A 20,281-nucleotide genomic window follows, 5' to 3' on the forward strand; every position below is an offset into this window, starting at 1 on the left:
TTTAATTTTTATTTTTTTTTTTCCATGCAACTAATGAAAATAACATCAAAATTATAACACACTGCCTGGAAATCACAGCACCTCTCCTCCACCCCCTCCTGCATTTCCATCTTCTGAATGCTGTCTAAACAGTTGGAGCGCTGAACCTGCTGTAAACTGCTAAGCTGCAAGAGAGGGGACATAACAAATGTAATGCATTTATAAAAGACTAAGTGCAGATATTATCCATTTGCTTCTAGTCTAGTAAGATTGCATTATAAAGGGAACATGGTTAATTCAACGATTGGAGAAGCAGAACTTATTTTCTTCAGATGACTGCAGCGTTAGAAAGCCTTTTGCTATCCTCAGGAAACCGTAGGTTACTTCAACAGTCTAAAATAAATATGTGACCAGATGAACAAATTCCTTACCTTTGCCCCTCCGATTCTTATCAGTGGTGGTTGTTTAAGAGAACGATTTTCATTGCACCTCAGGGCAAGCGTTCATCTTCATAACAGAATTTATACATGAACTCTCTTGGCAACCGAAAAGAGCAAAATCAGGCTATTGTAGTGACTCATTTAAGAGAGACACAGGGCAAAACAGATGTGGCTCTAAATCTGTAAAAGAATCGCTGAAGAAAGGTAAAGTGGGCTTTTATTTTTGGTATTGTGATGCTTTACTGGTCGGTTCAGGGAATACCTTGTACCTCTCACCTTCTCATGTGGGCAGCTCTCCAGGCTGCAGAAAATCAAAGATTTTCCAGCCAAGCAAATTAGCTTGTTCAAGGCAGAACAGACTCAGTGATGTACTAAAAGAACTCCAACACTTGACCCAACACACAAGAGCACTGCAGACTTAAAATAGGGTCTCATACTTCCTACAGTAGTCCTAAGTAGTTTTGTTTTGTTTTTTTTTTTCTTTTTTCTTTTTGCTAGGATAGACTCACCCTAGGAGGTAGGGTTCTTAGTGAGATATGAAAGAAGGAAAACTGATAGGATTCTTTATCTACTAAGTTAATTGTGGGAACTGCAAAAACAAAAACAAACAAACAAAAAAACCACCCAAGGTCTTCTGATTCACGGTAGCAAGCATGATTACATCATTTGCAGAGTTGTAAGACCGCCAGGTAGAAGCAGTAGCTGTATAATACCCCCTGGGGGAAGAATGCCAGAACACCCACATATTTATATCCCATTGTAACTTCAACCCTGGGCTTTGCTGGCACCAATCGTTTACTAACTGATTTGCTAGCAGCTCTATTATTCAACCTGAAGGTACAGCTGAATGCACTTTATTCACCTACAAGTGGCATTTCATTTCTTTTTCTTCCACAGTTTTGTAGTGGTATTTTTGTTTTGTTTTTTGTTTTTGTTTTTGTTTTTGCTTTTTTCCCCTTCTTCCATGGCAGCATTCTCCTTAGAGATCATTATGTCACTTTGCATCTCCTTTCTTGAAGCTCATAATATGAAAATTCAAACGCTCTGCTCATTCATATGCATCTCCTTATGAATGAATTGCTCAAGTCTTTCTTCCCCTCTCCAAAATATCATTCTTAGACTGTTTAGACCTTGTGACTTTGCTTCATGACACAAGTTAAGCTGGCTTTTCACCTAAAGCACCCGAAGCAAGAAATGAGAGTCAGCTGCAAAAGCAATTGCTCATTTAAGGTAGCAAGAGAATCCTTACCTATTACTGCAGAATGCAACAACACATGAGCCAACTCTGACTACAAAACTTACTGTAGAACTTAAGAGCTTACCTACATGGCTTTTCCACTTTCTTGAAGCTTACATACTGTCTTAAACAAGCAAAACCCTTGTTTTTTCAAAATAAGAAACTATAGGAACAAGTGCAGATAATGCTACAGAAATACACTCTCTTTCCTTGGCTGCATAAAAGAATTAGTTAACTAAATCACGCCTATATGTTCAGTATTTCTCTACGTAATTCCTATCTGTGTGAACAGCTCAAGTGGTCACATATGAAGCCAGATGTGACTGAGCAATCAAATCCACGGAAGTGGGAGGCAACAGTGCCACAAACAGATCATGGCATGCACGGATTGTGAAGCAAAGCAGCACAAACTGCTGAGAGTGTAAGAGAAACTTGGCAATGCAGAAAGTTGCACATCAGGCAGAGATCAGGCAGAAAAGGCACAGACCAAAGGGCCAGAAGGGGGACTACAAAAGCCGAATGGCAGAAAAATAGAAGATGAAAGAAATCTTCAAAATAGTTAAAAACACTACGCGTGTAAAAGAAGCAGACTTAAGAAAAGCAGCAGCAGTAGCTGACTCTTAATGGATCTAAAGATTAGTATTACAAAGAGCAGACTATGGGCCACGGCAGAGAATACATATATACTACAATACTATGAAGACACAATGAGAACTCATTTGCAGCAGAAAAAGGCTGAAAGACCATTCAGTTAGCATTAAAAAAAAAGATGAAGAAAAGTGACAAGCGAGTCTCACCAGGTCCAGACACCACCAAAATCCTCAAGAACGAGACCAAATGTTTCCCTTTGAAAAGAAAGATGCATAAGCACATTGCTGATGCATTTACTATTATAGAAATAAGATAGCAAAATTAAGACAAAGTTTGACCGAAGGAAACAGCAAAACATTCAGAAGCACTGACTTAAACTAGTACATTTGTACCACACTGCTGGTAAAAGCAGAAAGTGTGTATGTACTTTTTCAAGCCAGAAACAAAGTTATCATTCACTCAAGTATATCCGAGACTAGACTAGAATGGCCCACAGAATAAGTCCAGAGAGATTTCTAAAGAACACATCCCTGTGAAATAGGACACAGCTATTATTAACACAAATTTAGAAACAACTGTGGGCAGGGCAGATCACATTTTCATATGCTGGTAGACCAAAGCTACTTAGCAGAAAACACAGCAAAACAATTGTTTCCAAGCACTCCAGCGTGACAATTCTTAAAGCAAATTCAAAGGCAAAAATTTCCAGAACTTTAAGGCCAAGCTTGACTTGAATTGGTTCAGCAATTTCTCATCAAGAATAACTGATCTACGTGGAAAATGCATGGCACACCTGAATAGGCATTCCTGCCCCTCCTGTTCCACACCTTCCTTGTGCCTTCAACCATTTGTTATATGAGAGCCCTGAACAGCCAGCAGCTTTCTAGGACAGTTACAAACAAGTCTCTCAAACAAACTAAAAGCCTCAAAAAGTACGCTCCAAAAAAAAGTGACTTAAAAATGGCATATTTCAAAACAAGAGGATGAGTCTAACACTTGATTTTTGCAGTGCCAAACAGCAGTTTGAGAAGATTGATTTGTTTCTGAAATACAGAACGGAGCACATGTATAAGACCTGGATCTTTTTAGAAATAAAAAATACACATGCTGTTCCAAAAGGAAGATTGTGCATTTAGTAGCACTGTTCATTAAAAGAGATGGTACAGTTAAGGGCTCAAGCCAGCTACTAGGCAACAAGATGTTAGATTTCCAGACTCCATCTCCACCTTTCAGCGCTTGCACCACACCACTCCTACAACAATATATAAATTAGCAAGCAACATATTCCTGCTGAAGCATGTATAAGACACACAATGCCACATCAAATTAAAAAAAAATTCTCTTTTAACTTCTTGTTACAAAAACAAACAAACAAACAAACCAGCAGGAGGAAAAATACAGGAGCAATTTTACACAAACTAGGCAGGCTGAGGTTTCTGACAAAACACATACATTGTACTCAGAACTAAAGAACTGCACAGACTGAACAAATACTGTATTACTGAGGACACAGATTTTTATCAAATAGCTTTTTAGAAGTATTTAAGTAACAGTTGCTAACTTTTCGTGTCCAGCTATTTTTATGCTGATCTGCAAGCCTGTTGTTCTCTGTACACACACTTAAAGTTTCTGTACCCCTTAGTAGAACACGAAGTCTAACAAGTTTTCGTCTTCAAAAATTAGGGTTTCGTTGTTTCCACATACATGCTCATTTTATCTTCAGAACAGTATTCAGGACTGATTAGGTTAAGCATAAAAACTTCCGTTAGTATTTTTCCTCCACCTACAAAAAACTGCAAATAGAAAACCTCTCCAAGAAACAGTTCCTACCAAATCACTGTGCCAAGAAAAAAAAGTCAAGCTTGTATATTTTAGAACATAGTTGGTCTTTGTTAAGAAGTAACACAGAACACACAACATGTTAACGCTGCAGACTATGTATGGGAAACATCATTTCAGTAACCAGAAGTTAGATTTCAGTCTTTTCCCTTTAGTAGGGAAAACGTGTGTCAAAGACCCAGGTTTGATTCATTTTCTTCAGTTTCATCAGGTAGTTCTTCAGCTGATGCACCACAGACATTATCTTGGTTATCCACAGAGTGATTCAGCTCTTCAGGTTCCCCAGCTGCAATCTGAGTTGTTTCTTCTTCCTCCTCTTCTTCAACTTCTCCATCATCCTCTACATCCATCTCAAACACTCTCACATGACGAAGATTTGAACTTAGCTATGGAAACAATAAGAAGTCTTGATTAATAATTAAAAAAAGAACACAGATACCAATTTATGTATTGCCCAATAGCTCTGAAAATAGCCTTTATCTTTGAAATGAAGGTACCATGGAAATTAGCAATTGTTTTATTGCTCTGCAGACTATAAAGTAAAACAAGTCTATCTATTAATTGCTATTAAATTTTTTCCAGGTTATGTAAGAGACAGGCATGACTGTATTCTGACAAATTGATAATAGATTCTGAGAAAATAATTAATTTATAAGAAATGAAATGATGATAATCAAGACTTTTATTTCTGTTGACTTTAAGAGGTTTACAGACTATCCTTCTCTCTAGCTATATAACATTTCCTTCCCCCCCTCCTTTCCCCCACCCCGACTTATTCACAGATATGTACTTACCACACAGGAAACTTTTCTAATACCGTTTACAGCAACATACTGAGCTTTCATATTCTCCAGCACTCTCCACTGGTTGTCCAAGACGACAGTACGTGTTGTTATCTCATCACTTTGCTCGGCCAATCTGCAAGAAGAGATGCACAAAACGTAAGAAAATTTCAGTACTAAAACAAAAACATAAATCCCAGTCAGTCCCAGGTTTGGGTTTTTTTGTGTGTGTGTCTAGATTTTATTATACCATGTGCAACAAGTAGACAAGCATTTAAAATCATAATTCCATATACTGCAGATACTTTAGAAGAGAGAATAAAACTGTGCAGACACAGCATGTTTCAAGTGCTGCAAACGATTACAACAGGACGGAATGGAGTTGTATGATTCCTGTCTTGTCCCAGGTAACAGCTATGGCAGAAAGATGATGTTGACATTCCTTCAAATCCCTCCTCTCCAAGAACAAAGTTCTGGAGGCAATGTCTACACTTACACAGAAGTGACCTCTGTGACCTTTGATCAATGTATCTCTTTACTACCACTTACAAGAGCTGTATGCAATTCCCTATTACAGTGGCCAAGACTGGTTTGAACTTGTTTTTAATATTGCCTGTTCCCACCTTTTAGTAGAATCCCAGATGAATTCCACTTCTTGATCCTCATTTGTGTATACTGAAGATAAAGGCAGCTGGGCCAAGATTCTCTCCTTCCCCTCTTGTTCCACACTCTCCTTCAGAACTACAGTTACAGTTTCATCATCATAAAAATGTGCATCTAAACAACTGTAGCACCTATAGGAAATAAAACAGTACCTATACATTAGGAAGCAACAAGGAATAAAAGAGATCATAGAAGAAAAATATTTTTATGCTGCACAGCATTCGAGTTAAGTAGTATTCAATAGTTAACAGCGAGCTTTACTGTAAACAATGAAAAGGTCAGTTGTGCAACTAAGACACTCTAGGACTGCTAAAAAACTCCTGTAACATAAATGACACTGAAGAACAAAACTTAATAAAAATCTTATTTCTTTCCATTTCAGTTGAAATGTAAAAAGCAGTTAACACAAATATCAAGGAAAATTAGGAACAGTCGGTGATGGTGAGGGCCATCAGTACCACATCGGGCCTTTCTAAATTAAAAGCGTGAACTTACTCTGCCATGACTTCTGAGATTCCTTCCTTCAGGAATGTAAGGTCTCTTTCTATCTTATTTCAAGATTACAGATTTAAGAAAAAGTTGTTTCCAACTAACTCTACACATGTACCAAGATTCAACTTTTTGATTAGAAAACTATAATGCTTACTTGACCTTAAATGCAAAATAACTCAATAGTCTCAAGCTGCACCAGGGAGATTAAAGTGGACACTGGGAAGAATTTCTTCATGGAGAGAGTGGTGAAGCATTGCAATGGTGAAGTGGTGGAGTCTGTATCATGTGATAGTTTAGGAGATGTGCAGTCATGGCAATAAGGGACAGGTTTTAGTGATGGGATTCGGTATGTCCGCTTGATGATTGGACTTTGTGATACTGAAGGTCTTTTCAAGCCTAAATGGCTCTGTGATAAGATTCTCACAATCCTACACTTTCACGCGCCTATACCATGTCTTATGGCTCAACTCACTTGGGAACTACAAGCTACTGCAGCATTTGAAGTGCTAATTTGGAATATAAAAGCCAAATCATAATGCTAGAGAAGTTAACTTCAAGTAAAACGAACACTCAAAAACATGATCTTTGATTTCACAATCTGCATCCCTGGAAGAAGAATCAACTAAACATACTGACCTGGAGTCTGAGCTCTCATTTACACTGTTGTTCAAGAAGTTTCCAAACTCTACTGCAACAATTCCGTTACCAATAGACCTAAAGGACAGAGATCATTATCTTGGTGACATTTTTTTTCCATCTATAGAAAATCCAAAATCTCAAAGGGCAACTGCAGTACAAAACGGTGTAAGCCCATCTGCTTTACAAAGTACATGACTACATCCCCAGATGATGTAACAAGTGGATGGAAACCTTTTGATTTCTCTTGACTCTCAAGCAAAATGTGACTAAAGGAGCCAAAAGGGAAAGTCCTTCTGGGTTGTGGAATACAGTTCTTCATTGAACTCTCAGCCCAATTGTTCTAGTTTCAAGTCCATTAAGTTACTTATTACTTGCATCTACAGAAAATGAGTTAATACTTCCTAAGAATTATGAGGAAATTTTTCACATAGAGGATGGTGATTCACTGGAACAGGTTGCCCAAGGAAGCTGAGGAAGCCCCATCCCTGGAGGCATTAAAGGCCAGGCTGGATGTGGCTCTGGGCAGCCTGGTCTGGTGGTTGGTGACCCTACATGTAGCAGGGGAGTTGAAACTAGATAACCATTGTGGTCCTTTTCAACCCAGGCCATTCTATGATTCTGTGAAGATATCAGTGAGAAAGGAAATACAATAGAAACTACATCACAAGGCTACAATTTTGTCTTCAGAAGTTCTCAACCGAAAACACAGAAAGTATTTCCATCACATGTTCCCTTCAGCAGTAAAAATGTTCTAAAAACTCTCTCCTTGTCATAGCTCATCATCTCCTCAAATTAAACAACATACATTATAAAAATCACTATTTTATGTTGAAGTTTTTGTTGTTTTCCATACCCAGGTCATGTCAGTGCACTGTACCTTAGGTAGAGAAATTCCCGAAAGTACAAAAATGATATCCCAAAGAGATGAATTTGTTGAATCTAGCTGTCCACCCACCCCATTTTTCCCTAGTGTTTTAAATCACAGGCTATAAGGAGTTAACAGTATTTTCAGCAAGACAAATCAATATTGTAAGCCTGATTTCTCTACAGGTTTTCTTAGTTCACAAAGAGTAATTCCGTGAGAAGCAAAACGAAGGGAACCTGACTTTTTTCTCCTGAGCCTACAAACATCCTGGATGTTTTGATCAGATTTTCTGAGTTTAATAAAATACAAATTCCTTCTCTAGTACCCTAGAAGTACCCTGTGCTCATAGTCCTTCAATCTCTCTTTTTGCAGAAAAAATTCAAGTTGTAACTGTCTCTATACATACGATAAGTCTCACAAACCATTCCCCTTCCCCCTCTTTTTCTTACCTGGAAGTATCTGTATGTCTCCTCAAAATGTGTATTTTAGAAATAGAACTTTCTAATATGGTAAAGAGAACATAATGTATGTTGGATGTTTTGTCATTCCACCTGTCATGTTAGGTGAGGAAACAGGAAGCGAAAAGTTAAACCATATTTTAAGAACAGGTGAATGACATACAACAAGAAGTAACAGCATACTTACAGAAATGGTAGTTTAAATAACTGAGGTGAGGAATCTTCACTGAAAAGGAAAAACAAAACGAGTGTACAAAATACTATTACAATTTGGTGCAACTGAACTTCAGAAATAATGTTAAAAACATACCTTCTGGAAGTTTTGTAGAGAGAGACACAGAATGCTTGATGCACTGACTTTCCAATCACATCCTAACAAATATAATAAAAAGAGCAAAGAAAAAGCAAGTCACCCATGATATGTCCCTTCTTAAGAAAACTAAATCAATAAATACATAAAAAGAATAAAACCCAAGTGTGTTTGAAAGAAAACCCACAAACATTTATTCTGAAATAACCATCTCTAATACAAACATTGTCACTTAATGCACCTATTTCATATTTTTTCAGAAGATACAGACTAATGTATTGTCAACTGATCAGCTATCTAATCTGTAATTTGTATATCGAGTTACTTAATGTTAAAATAGCTCTCATCAATGCACAAGGTAAACAGAATGCACAGAAAACACAAAACAAAAAAATCCTCCCTTGAGTTTAAGTAACTCAGCAGTGGTTAAGCTGGAATGCATGCTGCCAGCTACATTGTAGGTACTCAAAGGTAGAAATTAAAATTTCTGGCCTTGCTAAGCATGACTACCATCAAGAAGAAAGTTGTAATTTATATAAATTGAACTTACAGCTGGCTTCTGTAAACACTGATCAATGACCTCTTCCATTTGCCTTTTGACAAAATGCAGTGATTTCTCAGGATAGTAGGGAAACAAAAGCGGACTTTCTGCAAACAGATAAAGCTCATTAAAAAAAATATGCTTGTAACTCTATAAAAAAATAGACTATACTGCTACTGAAGTGACAGTGGAGTGAGAGTGGGCCAGTAAGCTGCTCACAGGCCTAGAGCACATGGTTCAGAGGAGAAGTTAAGGGCCATTTATTTTATTCCACCCAGATGAGCATCATGACACTAACTCCTAAGCACAAAAAAGAAAAGGATTACTCTTATGTTGAGTACTCCACATATCTTAGATTCACTGTTTTACTCAAGCACACATTACCTTTAACATGAGTACTATTTTTAAGAAAGTGAAACCACTGGTTTCCTTCTGTATTAGGTGGTGATACAAGGTCTTCGTCTTCATCTTTCAAGTACTAGAAAAGAAACAGACATTTGTAAGTCTGCAAATTAAAAACAAGCAATATTAGAATTCACTTGCAACAATACATAATCACAGAATTGTAAGGATTGGAATGAACTTCTGGAGATTATCTAGTCCAAGTCCCACCTGTCTCTCACAAGTTAAACATTCCTTCTAAATATAACATGTCTAGATTTAAAATATAATATTTCACTCCTCCTAGAAATAAATAAAAAATCAACTATTGTTTAATATTATACAGTACCACTTCCATGTGGAACTGATTTTCAAACAATACTTGTACACAAACATTTAGAAATCCAGTGACTAACAACATAAAGACAGTGAGCAGATTTTTAATTTTACACTACTACTTCTGGCTGCAAAGAGATTTCACCCTTTTTCTACAATACTGCATATGTAAGGAAAAACTATAAAATGTTCTAATTTTTTTCTTTTTCTAATAACAAAGAAAATATTGACAGTAACCTCTTCTTACTGTGACTGGAATGCACAACACATAGCAGAAGGAACAGAGAAGAAAAATGGGCACAACTTTAAAAGCTTTTTCATCTAATGATTTTCTCTCTTATTCCCTCCTTCCAGGTATTCTCTAGTTCTTTACCTGGCCAACTCTCTCCACATTGAAGTATTTTCCTTTGCGATTGTAAAGTTCTGGTGCCTGAAAAAAAAAAAATTCAAACAAAATCAAAATTGAAACCCAAAGTGATTAAGAAATAAGGCACAAAAAGATGATGGAATTATTTTACTTAAAATTGTTCTATTCAATTGCTAGCAGCAAAAACACAGTAATCAAGTACCACTGCTGTACTCGATAAATTAGGATTACTTACCTCATTGAAGTGCTCAGTAAGAAAATCCGCAACAAACGTGATATCTTTTTGAGTCATCTGAAACAAAAAACAAACAAAAAAATGGAGCAAGGGGAAACAAAGTTTGAGAATTACACCTAAATGAACACAGAATGAATGTTCTATAGGCTGAACAAGGCCAATTCATTGTTGCTCACAGGACAAGTACTGAAGCCCTTTGCCAAATTGTAGGCCCTCTGCTGAAATCTCACCAGTTTATTCACATTTGTCTCGTACAGAAGGGCCTCAAACTGGAGAAGGTATTCCAAAAATGATCTGACTAGTCCTAAGTAAGGAAGGTTATCATTTCTCTTGGCCATAAACCTGTTAGAACAACCCTGGTTCCTCTATGCTGCCCTTTGTTGCCAGAGCTCACAGCTAGCTCACGCCCAGCTTGCTTCCACCAACATCCACAGGTTGACCTCCTCCCTAGCTAACCAGGGCTGTGCTGCTGCAAATTCTTCCCTGGGAGTAATTTTGTTTTTGTTCTTGTTGAAACTCGAGGTCCCTGTCAGTTCGTTCCTGCAGCCTACTTCCCTTTGGATGTCTCCATCTGCCCTAAAGCACATCAGCTGATTGTGGTGGTGACTGCAGATCAGATGCAGGTGTTATCTATTTCTTCTCTCAGGTAAAGATGTTAAAATCTGATTCCTGTTAATTTCATCATTTAGGGCACGTAAAGAGTCACCATACACGTATTTCAGAGAGGACTAGGGTCATATATGCTGCACTATTAAAAGGAAACAGTAAAAGTTATATATGCAAGACAGTACATTAATGTGTGAGTGTGAATGTGCAGGCATCAACTTTCACAAAGAAACGTCACAGGCACATCTTTTAAGTTTTGGAACAAAAAATACATTTTTAATCTTACTCTATAAGTAAAGCAGAAAACAAAATATACCACCATTATTGAGAAAATGTTATTACTACCTTGTTCAGTTCTGGAAGCACATGATCTTCTGACATCCTCAACATAGCTGATGAGAAAAAAAAAAGATACTAATGTTTATTTTTTTCTTAATATTCCCAATTTTTCACTGCTATATAATGACACTGTATGTATGTATGTACGTATGACACCAATATGACTGATAATATAGGAAGGACTAATTTGTCAGAAGCTAAAGAGTCTGAAAAGAACAATTATGAATTGGGACTGAAATCAAGCTTTACTTATCCTTTACTAAATTAATATCTGTGGTTGTAGTAATAAACAGGTGGATATAGCTAAGACTGGCATAATTAATTGCTGGCATTTTGGTATTTACAAAACAGATACCAAATATTTACTACATCATCAAGCTTACCAACGTACAGCCATCGAAAAAATGCTTTGAAGTTTTTCATACTACTGTCAATAACTCTGCAGAAGAAACAATCAATAACAACAAATTACCAGATGTCACAAGCTGGTGCAGGTTTAAGTTCTGTATCTGTTACAGACAGATACTTAAGTATTATCGACTTCTTAAAAATGCCAAATGCACCCCTCCCTGTAAGACTCTTGTTGGCATACAAGCCTATGAGATGCAGCAAGACAAGAGCTCATGACCAACAGAGGAGCCATACCGTGCCAGCTTTCTCTACTTCCAAGCCGCATGCTTTCTCAATACCCAAGTTATTAAAATTCTTCAGACTTTATACTTACTGAAGCAGCTCATTTGCTTTTAGGATGAAAGAACCGACAGCAGTAGTAGCCTCTGTGAAGAGAGCAAGCCACTGATATTATGCTTACGGAAGTGAAGTAAGTGTGGTTAAGTAGGACACACTACTGTACCTTCAATCCCAGATGCATCTAATCCAAGAGACTCGTATTTTTGTTTCCATAAAGCCATTCCTTTCAACTCACTTAAGTAGTATAAGAGTGCTTCTGAGCCACTAGGAAAGTAAAGCAAAGAACCAATCTTTTAGCCACGGTTTGATAACTGCTTCACTGTGCACCAAATTTTTATCTTGTAATGGGCAAAGTGGAGAACTTCATAAAATCACCTGGAGTGTAAGAGCTAAGAAAGTATTTGCAGAAAAGCAAACATTGTCTTTATAATTTTAACCACCACACAGTTCTTTGGGGAACATTTCCTATAAAAACACCAAGCAGTGATATTCAGCTTATATGCCATGGAGACTGCTCAAAACACGAGCTCTCCATCACCCACGAGTAAATCAGTACATGGTGTATTACCACATATCATACAAAAAATCTATATATAAAGAACCACTGATACTGCTCCCCAGCTTTTAGCAAAGTACATAATATGCCACTTAATCTAAAATTTATTGGACATTTTGTGACGTACCTCTGCAAGTGACTTATAACCAGTTTTTGTATACTGGAATAGGAGGACTCTATGGACTGACCGAGCTTTTTTAAGCCCTGTTAAAAAAGACATATAAACATATAATAATGTTTCCTTAATGTAACTGAACAGCTATTAAAAGATACTCAAACGTATAGTTCTGAGATGTTAAATAATATTAACATACCTTTACTGTCAGTTGGTTCATTAATAATGCCTGCAGTTCCAAACTAAAAAGGGGCAGGGAAGAGAAAACCAAATATGCTTTCATTTTGTATTTTAGTATCAAATGCAAATGCATACTCAGATAAAACAACAGTAGCTACCTTGCTTTGCCCCATAACAACAGCTGCATAAACTCATCCTGAACAGAAGTGGTTGTATTCTTTTCCTGTCAGCCAAAATGATTGAAATAGATTGGTAAAGAGATTACATTCAGCCTACCAAATAACGTCACAGATACCTCAAATAAAGTACATTATAAAACCCACCCTTACTCTTGAATGCTGAAATCAGACTACGGATCTTTTGAAATTCAATTCAATTCAATGATTCAAGTTCAGTAGTTTCAATTATTTTCAGTTGTAATACTCAGTAAAAATTCTAAGCAGTTTCCATCATCAAGAATCTATGTTAAAAATAAATACATTAATTACTTGATTCAATTAACTGCCAGCCATGCACAGAAAATACATGCAAATATGTTATCTGATACATATGCTCCATTGAGTTAAGCTGCAAATGTTGATGGGCTGCTGCTCAACATTTACAGTAGACAGTTTATCAGCGACTGAAGTAGAAAGAACAGAACCTTAAACAGAAAGCAACTGTTCAATAGCTGTGCAAGCTGAAAAATTTCACTTTTAAATAACAAGGAATAAACAAAATAAAGGAGTATCACAATGCAATCACACTTGACTGTACTCAGATATCTGCAGCATCACAGCAGTTTGCCTCTGAACTGACTGTTTTCTGGAGGCCTTAAATAAACAGCACTAAGATAATGTACTGTGTAATTAACATGAACAGCAGACCTACTACAGAAACAGTTTCCCAAAAGAGCAGTTCGTACTACAATACCTGTACAAATTTTGTGAGCCGTGAGTCCATCTGCATCAATATTTCTTCCCATGCTTCACACATGCACGTCAATGACAAGTTTATATACTGCAATACAGACACTGAAATCAGCCTTACTCCCTTTTTTCTCCTTCAATACATATTAAATAACTGGATGTTGTAACACAAAGGGAAGATATATATAACAGATATCATATGAAATTTCTAATCAACTTTTCAAGCTAGAGCTCTGCATTTACTTAAAACCAACAGAAGTTTCCTACTAGAAAAACGTTACTTCCTGTAAGAATATAGAAGGCCCTAGGACTTGAGATATTAAGATGTGATAATGAAACCATACCTGTAACAGTGTTGAAATGTGAGTAAACTTCCGGGCCATTCGAGTTACCTCAGGTAAATAACTTGATAATAGACTGGTGTCCAGCTATAACAAACAGAACAGTTAACAGATCATTTGTTTTTTAAACAGTTCAGGGTTATTGAAATAAAAACACAGATGAGAGGACCCACAGAGAAACTATTTCTCGTTTTCTTCTTTAAGTTGATTTTAAAAAGAAAACAGGGCAATTAGTATTTTAATCTATCTATAAAAGCTCTTGAGAATGATTCTAATTTTGGAGTTCTAACAGTAATGGTTTGAAGGATGACTGTTCTGGATTGAATGGACAATGAACAGCTGCTACACCTTTGTGTTCAGAATGAAGAAAAATGGAGTAACTGTAGTTGAATAAATGAATGTTATATTTGAAGTAATATATTTTATCTCATCTGTGAGACTGCAAGCCCATGCGATAAACCCAAAAGCTAAGTCAGGGTGCATTTCAGAAAGGCTGAAAATAATCTTGCAGGTTTTTTCTGCAAATAACGGGAAGGTGATAAAAGTTAGGTGAGAGTAACTAAAAGAAAGAACATTGTAAAATTACTTTACTTGCCTGAAAATAAGTTATCTCTGCTTCACTGTCAGGAGAGTCTTGTATTTCTGTAATAACCGATAGTGATTTCAGATCACTAGATAAACAGAGTCCACGACAAGAACCTGCCACCTGAAGGATTCCAGTTTAAATGTTAATGAAATATTGAATACATATTTTCCATATGTATTTACTGCTGTTTTACATTCATATACAAAGCAGGCTGTGTTCAATGACATTTAAAAACCAAGGGGAATTTTGTTCAAGAAAAAATTTACCCCTTTTACCATGGATTAGTGATGAGTTCAGTTTCTTTTCAAACAAGATGTTAAAATCACCAGTTAGAGTTGGAATGTCTTTCCAGCAATAACCACACAACTCTATCCAAAGAAATAATTACTCCTTTCTGTAAAATTTCAGCAATCCAGTTTCAGTTACATGTAAACCCACAGATGCATTATTTCATTCAATTTAGCTGAGGTTTGGTATATACTGAAGAGAAAAAATACAGAAATAAACATACCTCAGTTACTGTAGCAATCTTGAACATTCCATAAGCATAAATTTCAATAAACCCTGAGCTACCACCAAGGACAAGAGCATTAAGCCTATAAAAACAGAAGAGCACATGCTGATGAGCACATGAAAATAAACTGACAACTTCTTTTCCTAAACTATCTGAAGTCAGTTTTTAATGCAAACAAAAATAATTCTTACTATTTAATTTCTGTTCCTTTTACTAAAAGATTCTCTAGAAAACCACTAAAACAAATACTGTGCTGCTGTCTACAATCCAAGAAATTTAAAAACTAAATGAAAAATATTAGTAGCTTGGATTTAATTGATGAGAACTGGGTCTAACACCTGCAGGAAACAAAATCATATAGCAAATTGCTGAATAGAAGGAAAAAAAAATTAAACACAAAGTTTAGGCACAGAAGTCCTTTTTCACTAACTGGAGACCTGTGAAAAAAAACTAACAGTTTACAGCACCAGCCCACCTACCAGTACAGGCTGCAAAGCATTCTTATAAAGCCACTATTCCATTTCCCCTGTGTTTATCCTAATTACATGTCGAGTAAGTCTGTCACTGTCACTTGGTGGGCCTCCTCAGTAAAACCTCAGCAGAAATAAAAACATAAAAAAGATACAGCAGCAAAGAACAGCCACAGACAACAGCAAAAGAGACAGAAACCTAGTTTAAAAAATAGGATCAGGGACAAACAGACGTGTGTTCTGATCAGTTACTAAAATCAACTTGCTATACAATGATTTGAAAAAATGCTTTTCTATGACCTCTCACTTTTTGTCTACGTTTGAAATATCATACTTTGCACAGGGAAATTGCCTGCTGCGTCACAAACCAGTCTCAGTCTACTAGACTATACATCCTCCAGGTGCTCCTCATGTTTCCTAATATGAGATGTTTATTATAAAGCACTCATGGTGGCTCCAAAACCAGCTTAAGTAATCCATACCAGATAGCATTTAAGTGTGCCTCAAGAAATCTTCCAAGGAAAAAAAGATACAGCACCAACAGCAGTTGATCGTAAAGTGCCTGACAATCCCTTTAAGCCAAGAAGAAAAGATGTAAACTGATGGAGACTTTAAAATCTTTTTTAGTATATTCCGTGAACTTTATCCTCATATACGAAAAAAGAAACATTTCACACTCTTTCTCCAGAACCCTTAAAACAGATTATGACTAACTTTAAAGTAAGCCTCTTTGTTATTTTAAAGCAAGAAAATAAAGAAACAAAAGAACAACACACAAACAGAATTTACCTCACATCACCCAGAAGCTTCATAATCTCATCTGACTTTTCTTCACTGAAAATATAAAAGATATGAAATGCTTTTTAGGTACTTTGTCTCAATAGCAGAAGACAAACAAAGAAACTTAGAGGGTGGTGACACACTGGAACAGGCTGCCCAAGGAGGTTGTGGATGCCCCATCCAGGTGGCATTCAAGGCCAGGCTGGATGTGGCTCTGGGCAGCCTGGTCTGGTGGTTGGCGACCCTGCACATAGCAGGGGGTTGAAACTGGATGATCATTGTGGTCCTTTTCAACCCACGGCCATCCTATGAGTCTATGAAAACCCCTAAAAAAGAAAACCAAAACACATAAACCCCTAAAAAGAACTAAAAAAAAAAGTCAGTTCTTTACCTGAAAATTTTTGCAGTGGTACTATAACTGAAAAAGAAAAAAAAACAACGAAGTTGAATTAGGCAGGCATCTGACTCAAAGCACCAGTAGAGAAGTGAATACATAACAAAAACAACAACTAGAGCAACTTATGCTCTCCCAGACTTTCTAGTTTAATGCTTACTTTTTTGGTAGTGTTGGTAATTTAGGCAAAATGAGATTTGCCTCATCCTCTGTATTGTAAAAGGAAGTGAGAATGCTGAAAAAGAAATGACATTGTCTTAGCTACTCAAACTGTAAAAATAAAAGAGAATTACTGACTTTGAAGTTACCAGCATACACTCAACATGTCATGTATATAACATCGATACAAATATCAGATAGTAATCTTAAATATATCTAAAAACTAAATTCATAAAAGAAACCTGATAATCTTTATGGTTATTTCCACCAAGTAAAGTTTGTATTTGCTGGCCCAGTACCTTGCTACTGAATTGCCCATTACCTTATTATTATAAGATTATAAGTCACCAATGGAGGCTTACTCTTTAAAACCTATACAACCCTGCAGCTAACCTACCTGCACCTCAGCAAAGCTTCACTACAAAGACATGTGTTACAGTACAAAGAAGAGCCAACTACAGTCCTTAATAGCACACTCTACATGTGCCTGGAGGTTAGATTCCCTACATGTCTGTCCCCATCAGAGGAATACTAAAGTTACTTATAATACAGTGGTTTTCTTGACACTTTAAGATTTCTATTTTTGAGAAACATAGTGGGAAATACCTGCCAGACTTACCCCACCGCTCATTTTTAAATAAATGGTTTAGTTATTATCTTGGACTGCCTATCAGAGGTTTTTGTAAGACCACAGAAGAAGGGACCACGACATCCCCCAGCAACTGAGAATTCTGTGACAGAGCTCACAGACTCTGCAAGCAATCTGATTTCCTAATGCAAGCACTCTCATGGCAGAAGTGTCAGCACATTCAGGTGCCATATCAAAGGCTGAGAAAAGATAAAAATGCCAAACTGAAGGTCTTGAAAGCATAAATGAAGAAAGATTTAACTGTAAAACTTTTTCTAACAAAACAGATGATCACGGTAACATTATTACAATTACTTGGTATCAAAGTTAGCTGGATCAGAAGATAGGATGCACAAGTTAACGTTTAAATGCTGAAATATTGTGCATAACCTAAAGAACCACAAGACTAAGATTTCAGCACTGGAAAGAAGCACATGAGAAGTGTCTGTTAAAATTTTCCCTTTGGTTAAGATAAAGTAGTAAGACAACATAATTACAAAATATTACAAAATATTATTTTTACTTCCTATTAAATGCAGAACATACATTATTAATAAATTAGTGCTACATAGCCCATACTTTACTTGCTATTTTTCAGACCCACCTGCTCTCTGCAGTTACTTCCATCCAATGCATATAAGTAATAGACAAGTTCACTGAGAAGGAGTGCAAGCTTTCAGGCTTTTCTACATCACACAGAATAATCCGCTTAGTATCACTAAGGCCAAAAGCCAAAACTAGAAAAAGATGAGTAAAATGTATAAATAACAAACATGCAAAACTTTGTACTTTATACTGAACTAGAAAACAATGCACCTTCATAGTCAATCACTACACTGCATTTTCCCTTTGCCCATTTACACTACTTCCCAATTCTCACTTGAAACCTGCATATTAGAATGAGGGTTGTTGGTCCCATCATAGTTTTAAGTGACGTATTTAAGTCAAAAGCCCGATCCCACAATTGTGTATTTACATGCTGAATCGAATGCAAGCACTTCTAACACAGTCCTGCTCAGACAACTCTCTATTCTTTAAGTAAATTCTATTTTCATATGAAAATATTCTGCTTAGTTAATAACAGGAAACTTTGCTACACCTTGAAAAGCAGTATTTTGGGTGTAAGTTCACCTTGCAATTATTTCTTGCAATTGCTTTCAACAATGCAACTTTCACAATTATTTTTAATAAACATACATATAATTAACCCATCCTTTTCTTCAAATACAGACTACTTAAAGTTTCCTTCCCAGACAAAAGGTATCATCACCACAACCTTCACTGACTTCCAGTGGGATTGCTTTGCAGTATGTCATAGCATATACTTGACATTACTTTTGCCATCTGGCCTCCAAGCAAGAGCAGTCACTTCTTTTCCTGTATTTTCATTTGGAGGCAAACTCCAAACTCGTTGAAAGTTTGCGAGGCGATGAAGTAAAACCTACAAAGTAGACGCATTTAAGACAGAAAAATAAAAACAGTGTTCTAAATAAAACCATTAAAATCATCATAAATCAATTCAAGATGCAATTTCTTACAATTCTTTAGTAACTCCTACTATTATTCAATAACTCCTTCTCCTAGCAGACATTCCACTCCTACACGGTTTAAGAGACCACCACATTGTTTACTGTAGAGCAATACAGAGGAATAAACTGTGCCTTGCATAAATCTAGAAGCTTGTAACCAAGAGGGGCTACCCACACTTCTCCAGCAAAGACAGTCCGAAAGCAGAAGTCTTTCAGCATGCATGATCATATGCAGCAGTTCTGATAAGGAAAAAGACTATGAAATTTTAGAATACCATTGATATAGGCAATGAGAATATCATTAGTGAGCTCGACAAGGCCAAGCGCAGGGTGCTGCACTTGGATCACAACAATCCCAGATATGCGTACAGACTGGAAGAACTTGAGAGCACCCCTGCAGAGAAGGATCTGGGTGACAGTGGATGAAAAGCTGGACATGAGCCAGCATGCACTTGCAGCCCACAATGCCAATTGTATCCCAAGCTGCATTAACAGAGGGTGGCAGCAGGGAGAAGGGAGAGGCTTATCCCTATCTGCTCAGCCCCACAGAGCCTAAGCACAAGGCGCAGAGCTGCTGGAGCAGGTCCAGGGCAGGGCCACAGAGATGACCAGAGGGCTGGAGCACCTCCTCTCCTGCGAAGAAAGGCTGAAGGAACTCTGCACGTTCAGCCTGGAGAAGGCTCTGGGGAAACCACACTAAAACCGACCCGTACTGGCCAACAGAAAGATGGGAAGGGACTCAAAGAGTGTAGTGATAAGACAGGGGTAACGGCTTTAAAGTAAAACAGAAGATTTCGGTCAGATTTTAGGCAGAAACGTTTTCCTCGGAGGTGCTGAGGCACCGGCTCGGGCTGCCCAGAGAAACTGTGGGTGCCCAACCCCTGGAAGGGTTCAAGGCCAGGCTGGATGTGACCCGAGCAGCCCGAGCCGCTGGGGGAGAGCCCTGTGGAACTGGACGGATTTTAAGTTGCCTTGCAACCTGAATCATTCCACGATGCCACGAATCAGTGTGGAAAACTAAAACTGGAGCGAGTGACAAGCGTTAGAAAGCTCGATAAAACGCTGCCGCTCCTGTACGCACGGCGACTCGAACAGAACTACGCCGCAGCCCGCGCTGCTCCCGCCGTCAGTTCTCCCTGCCGGCCCCGCGGGCAGCGCAGCTGAGCCCTCACCGCGGCCCACGGCAGGGACGGCGGGCTGCCCGCCTCCCCGCGCCGCGCTCACCTCTCCCGCCCTATTGGCCAGAGCGATGAGGTCCCTCTTGGGTGACCACGCCATGACGACGACCTCCTGCGGCAGCTGCTTCTCCCCGACCTGCCGAAAGGCGGGCA

General features: G+C 37.7%; 1 protein-coding gene across 1 annotated transcript in view; it reads right to left on the reverse strand.

The window, feature by feature from the left end:
- Positions 1-20,281, reverse strand: part of ANAPC4 (anaphase promoting complex subunit 4) — a 20,606-nt gene continuing 325 nt past the window's right edge. Inside the window, exons 2-29 of the mRNA XM_010710324.2 lie at positions 20,175-20,281; positions 18,757-18,862; positions 18,026-18,158; positions 16,795-16,869; positions 16,632-16,658; positions 16,250-16,294; positions 14,988-15,072; positions 14,486-14,596; positions 13,894-13,977; positions 13,554-13,640; positions 12,800-12,864; positions 12,661-12,703; positions 12,474-12,550; positions 11,954-12,054; positions 11,825-11,876; positions 11,484-11,539; positions 11,107-11,153; positions 10,156-10,212; positions 9,927-9,983; positions 9,221-9,314; positions 8,846-8,943; positions 8,296-8,357; positions 8,173-8,211; positions 7,977-8,078; positions 6,660-6,737; positions 5,492-5,662; positions 4,881-5,004; positions 1-4,472 (exon numbers count right to left, since the gene is read on the reverse strand). The exon at positions 20,175-20,281 is cut by the window's right edge and continues 244 nt beyond it. Coding sequence (XP_010708626.2) covers positions 4,257-4,472; positions 4,881-5,004; positions 5,492-5,662; positions 6,660-6,737; positions 7,977-8,078; positions 8,173-8,211; positions 8,296-8,357; positions 8,846-8,943; positions 9,221-9,314; positions 9,927-9,983; positions 10,156-10,212; positions 11,107-11,153; positions 11,484-11,539; positions 11,825-11,876; positions 11,954-12,054; positions 12,474-12,550; positions 12,661-12,703; positions 12,800-12,864; positions 13,554-13,640; positions 13,894-13,977; positions 14,486-14,596; positions 14,988-15,072; positions 16,250-16,294; positions 16,632-16,658; positions 16,795-16,869; positions 18,026-18,158; positions 18,757-18,862; positions 20,175-20,281 — 2,399 coding nt within the window. The 3' untranslated portion in view covers positions 1-4,256. The remainder of the gene's footprint in view (positions 4,473-4,880; positions 5,005-5,491; positions 5,663-6,659; positions 6,738-7,976; positions 8,079-8,172; positions 8,212-8,295; positions 8,358-8,845; positions 8,944-9,220; positions 9,315-9,926; positions 9,984-10,155; positions 10,213-11,106; positions 11,154-11,483; positions 11,540-11,824; positions 11,877-11,953; positions 12,055-12,473; positions 12,551-12,660; positions 12,704-12,799; positions 12,865-13,553; positions 13,641-13,893; positions 13,978-14,485; positions 14,597-14,987; positions 15,073-16,249; positions 16,295-16,631; positions 16,659-16,794; positions 16,870-18,025; positions 18,159-18,756; positions 18,863-20,174) is intronic.

This window comes from Meleagris gallopavo, chromosome 4 (genome assembly GCF_000146605.3).
Source record: "Meleagris gallopavo isolate NT-WF06-2002-E0010 breed Aviagen turkey brand Nicholas breeding stock chromosome 4, Turkey_5.1, whole genome shotgun sequence".
Lineage (NCBI taxonomy): Eukaryota > Metazoa > Chordata > Aves > Galliformes > Phasianidae > Meleagris > Meleagris gallopavo.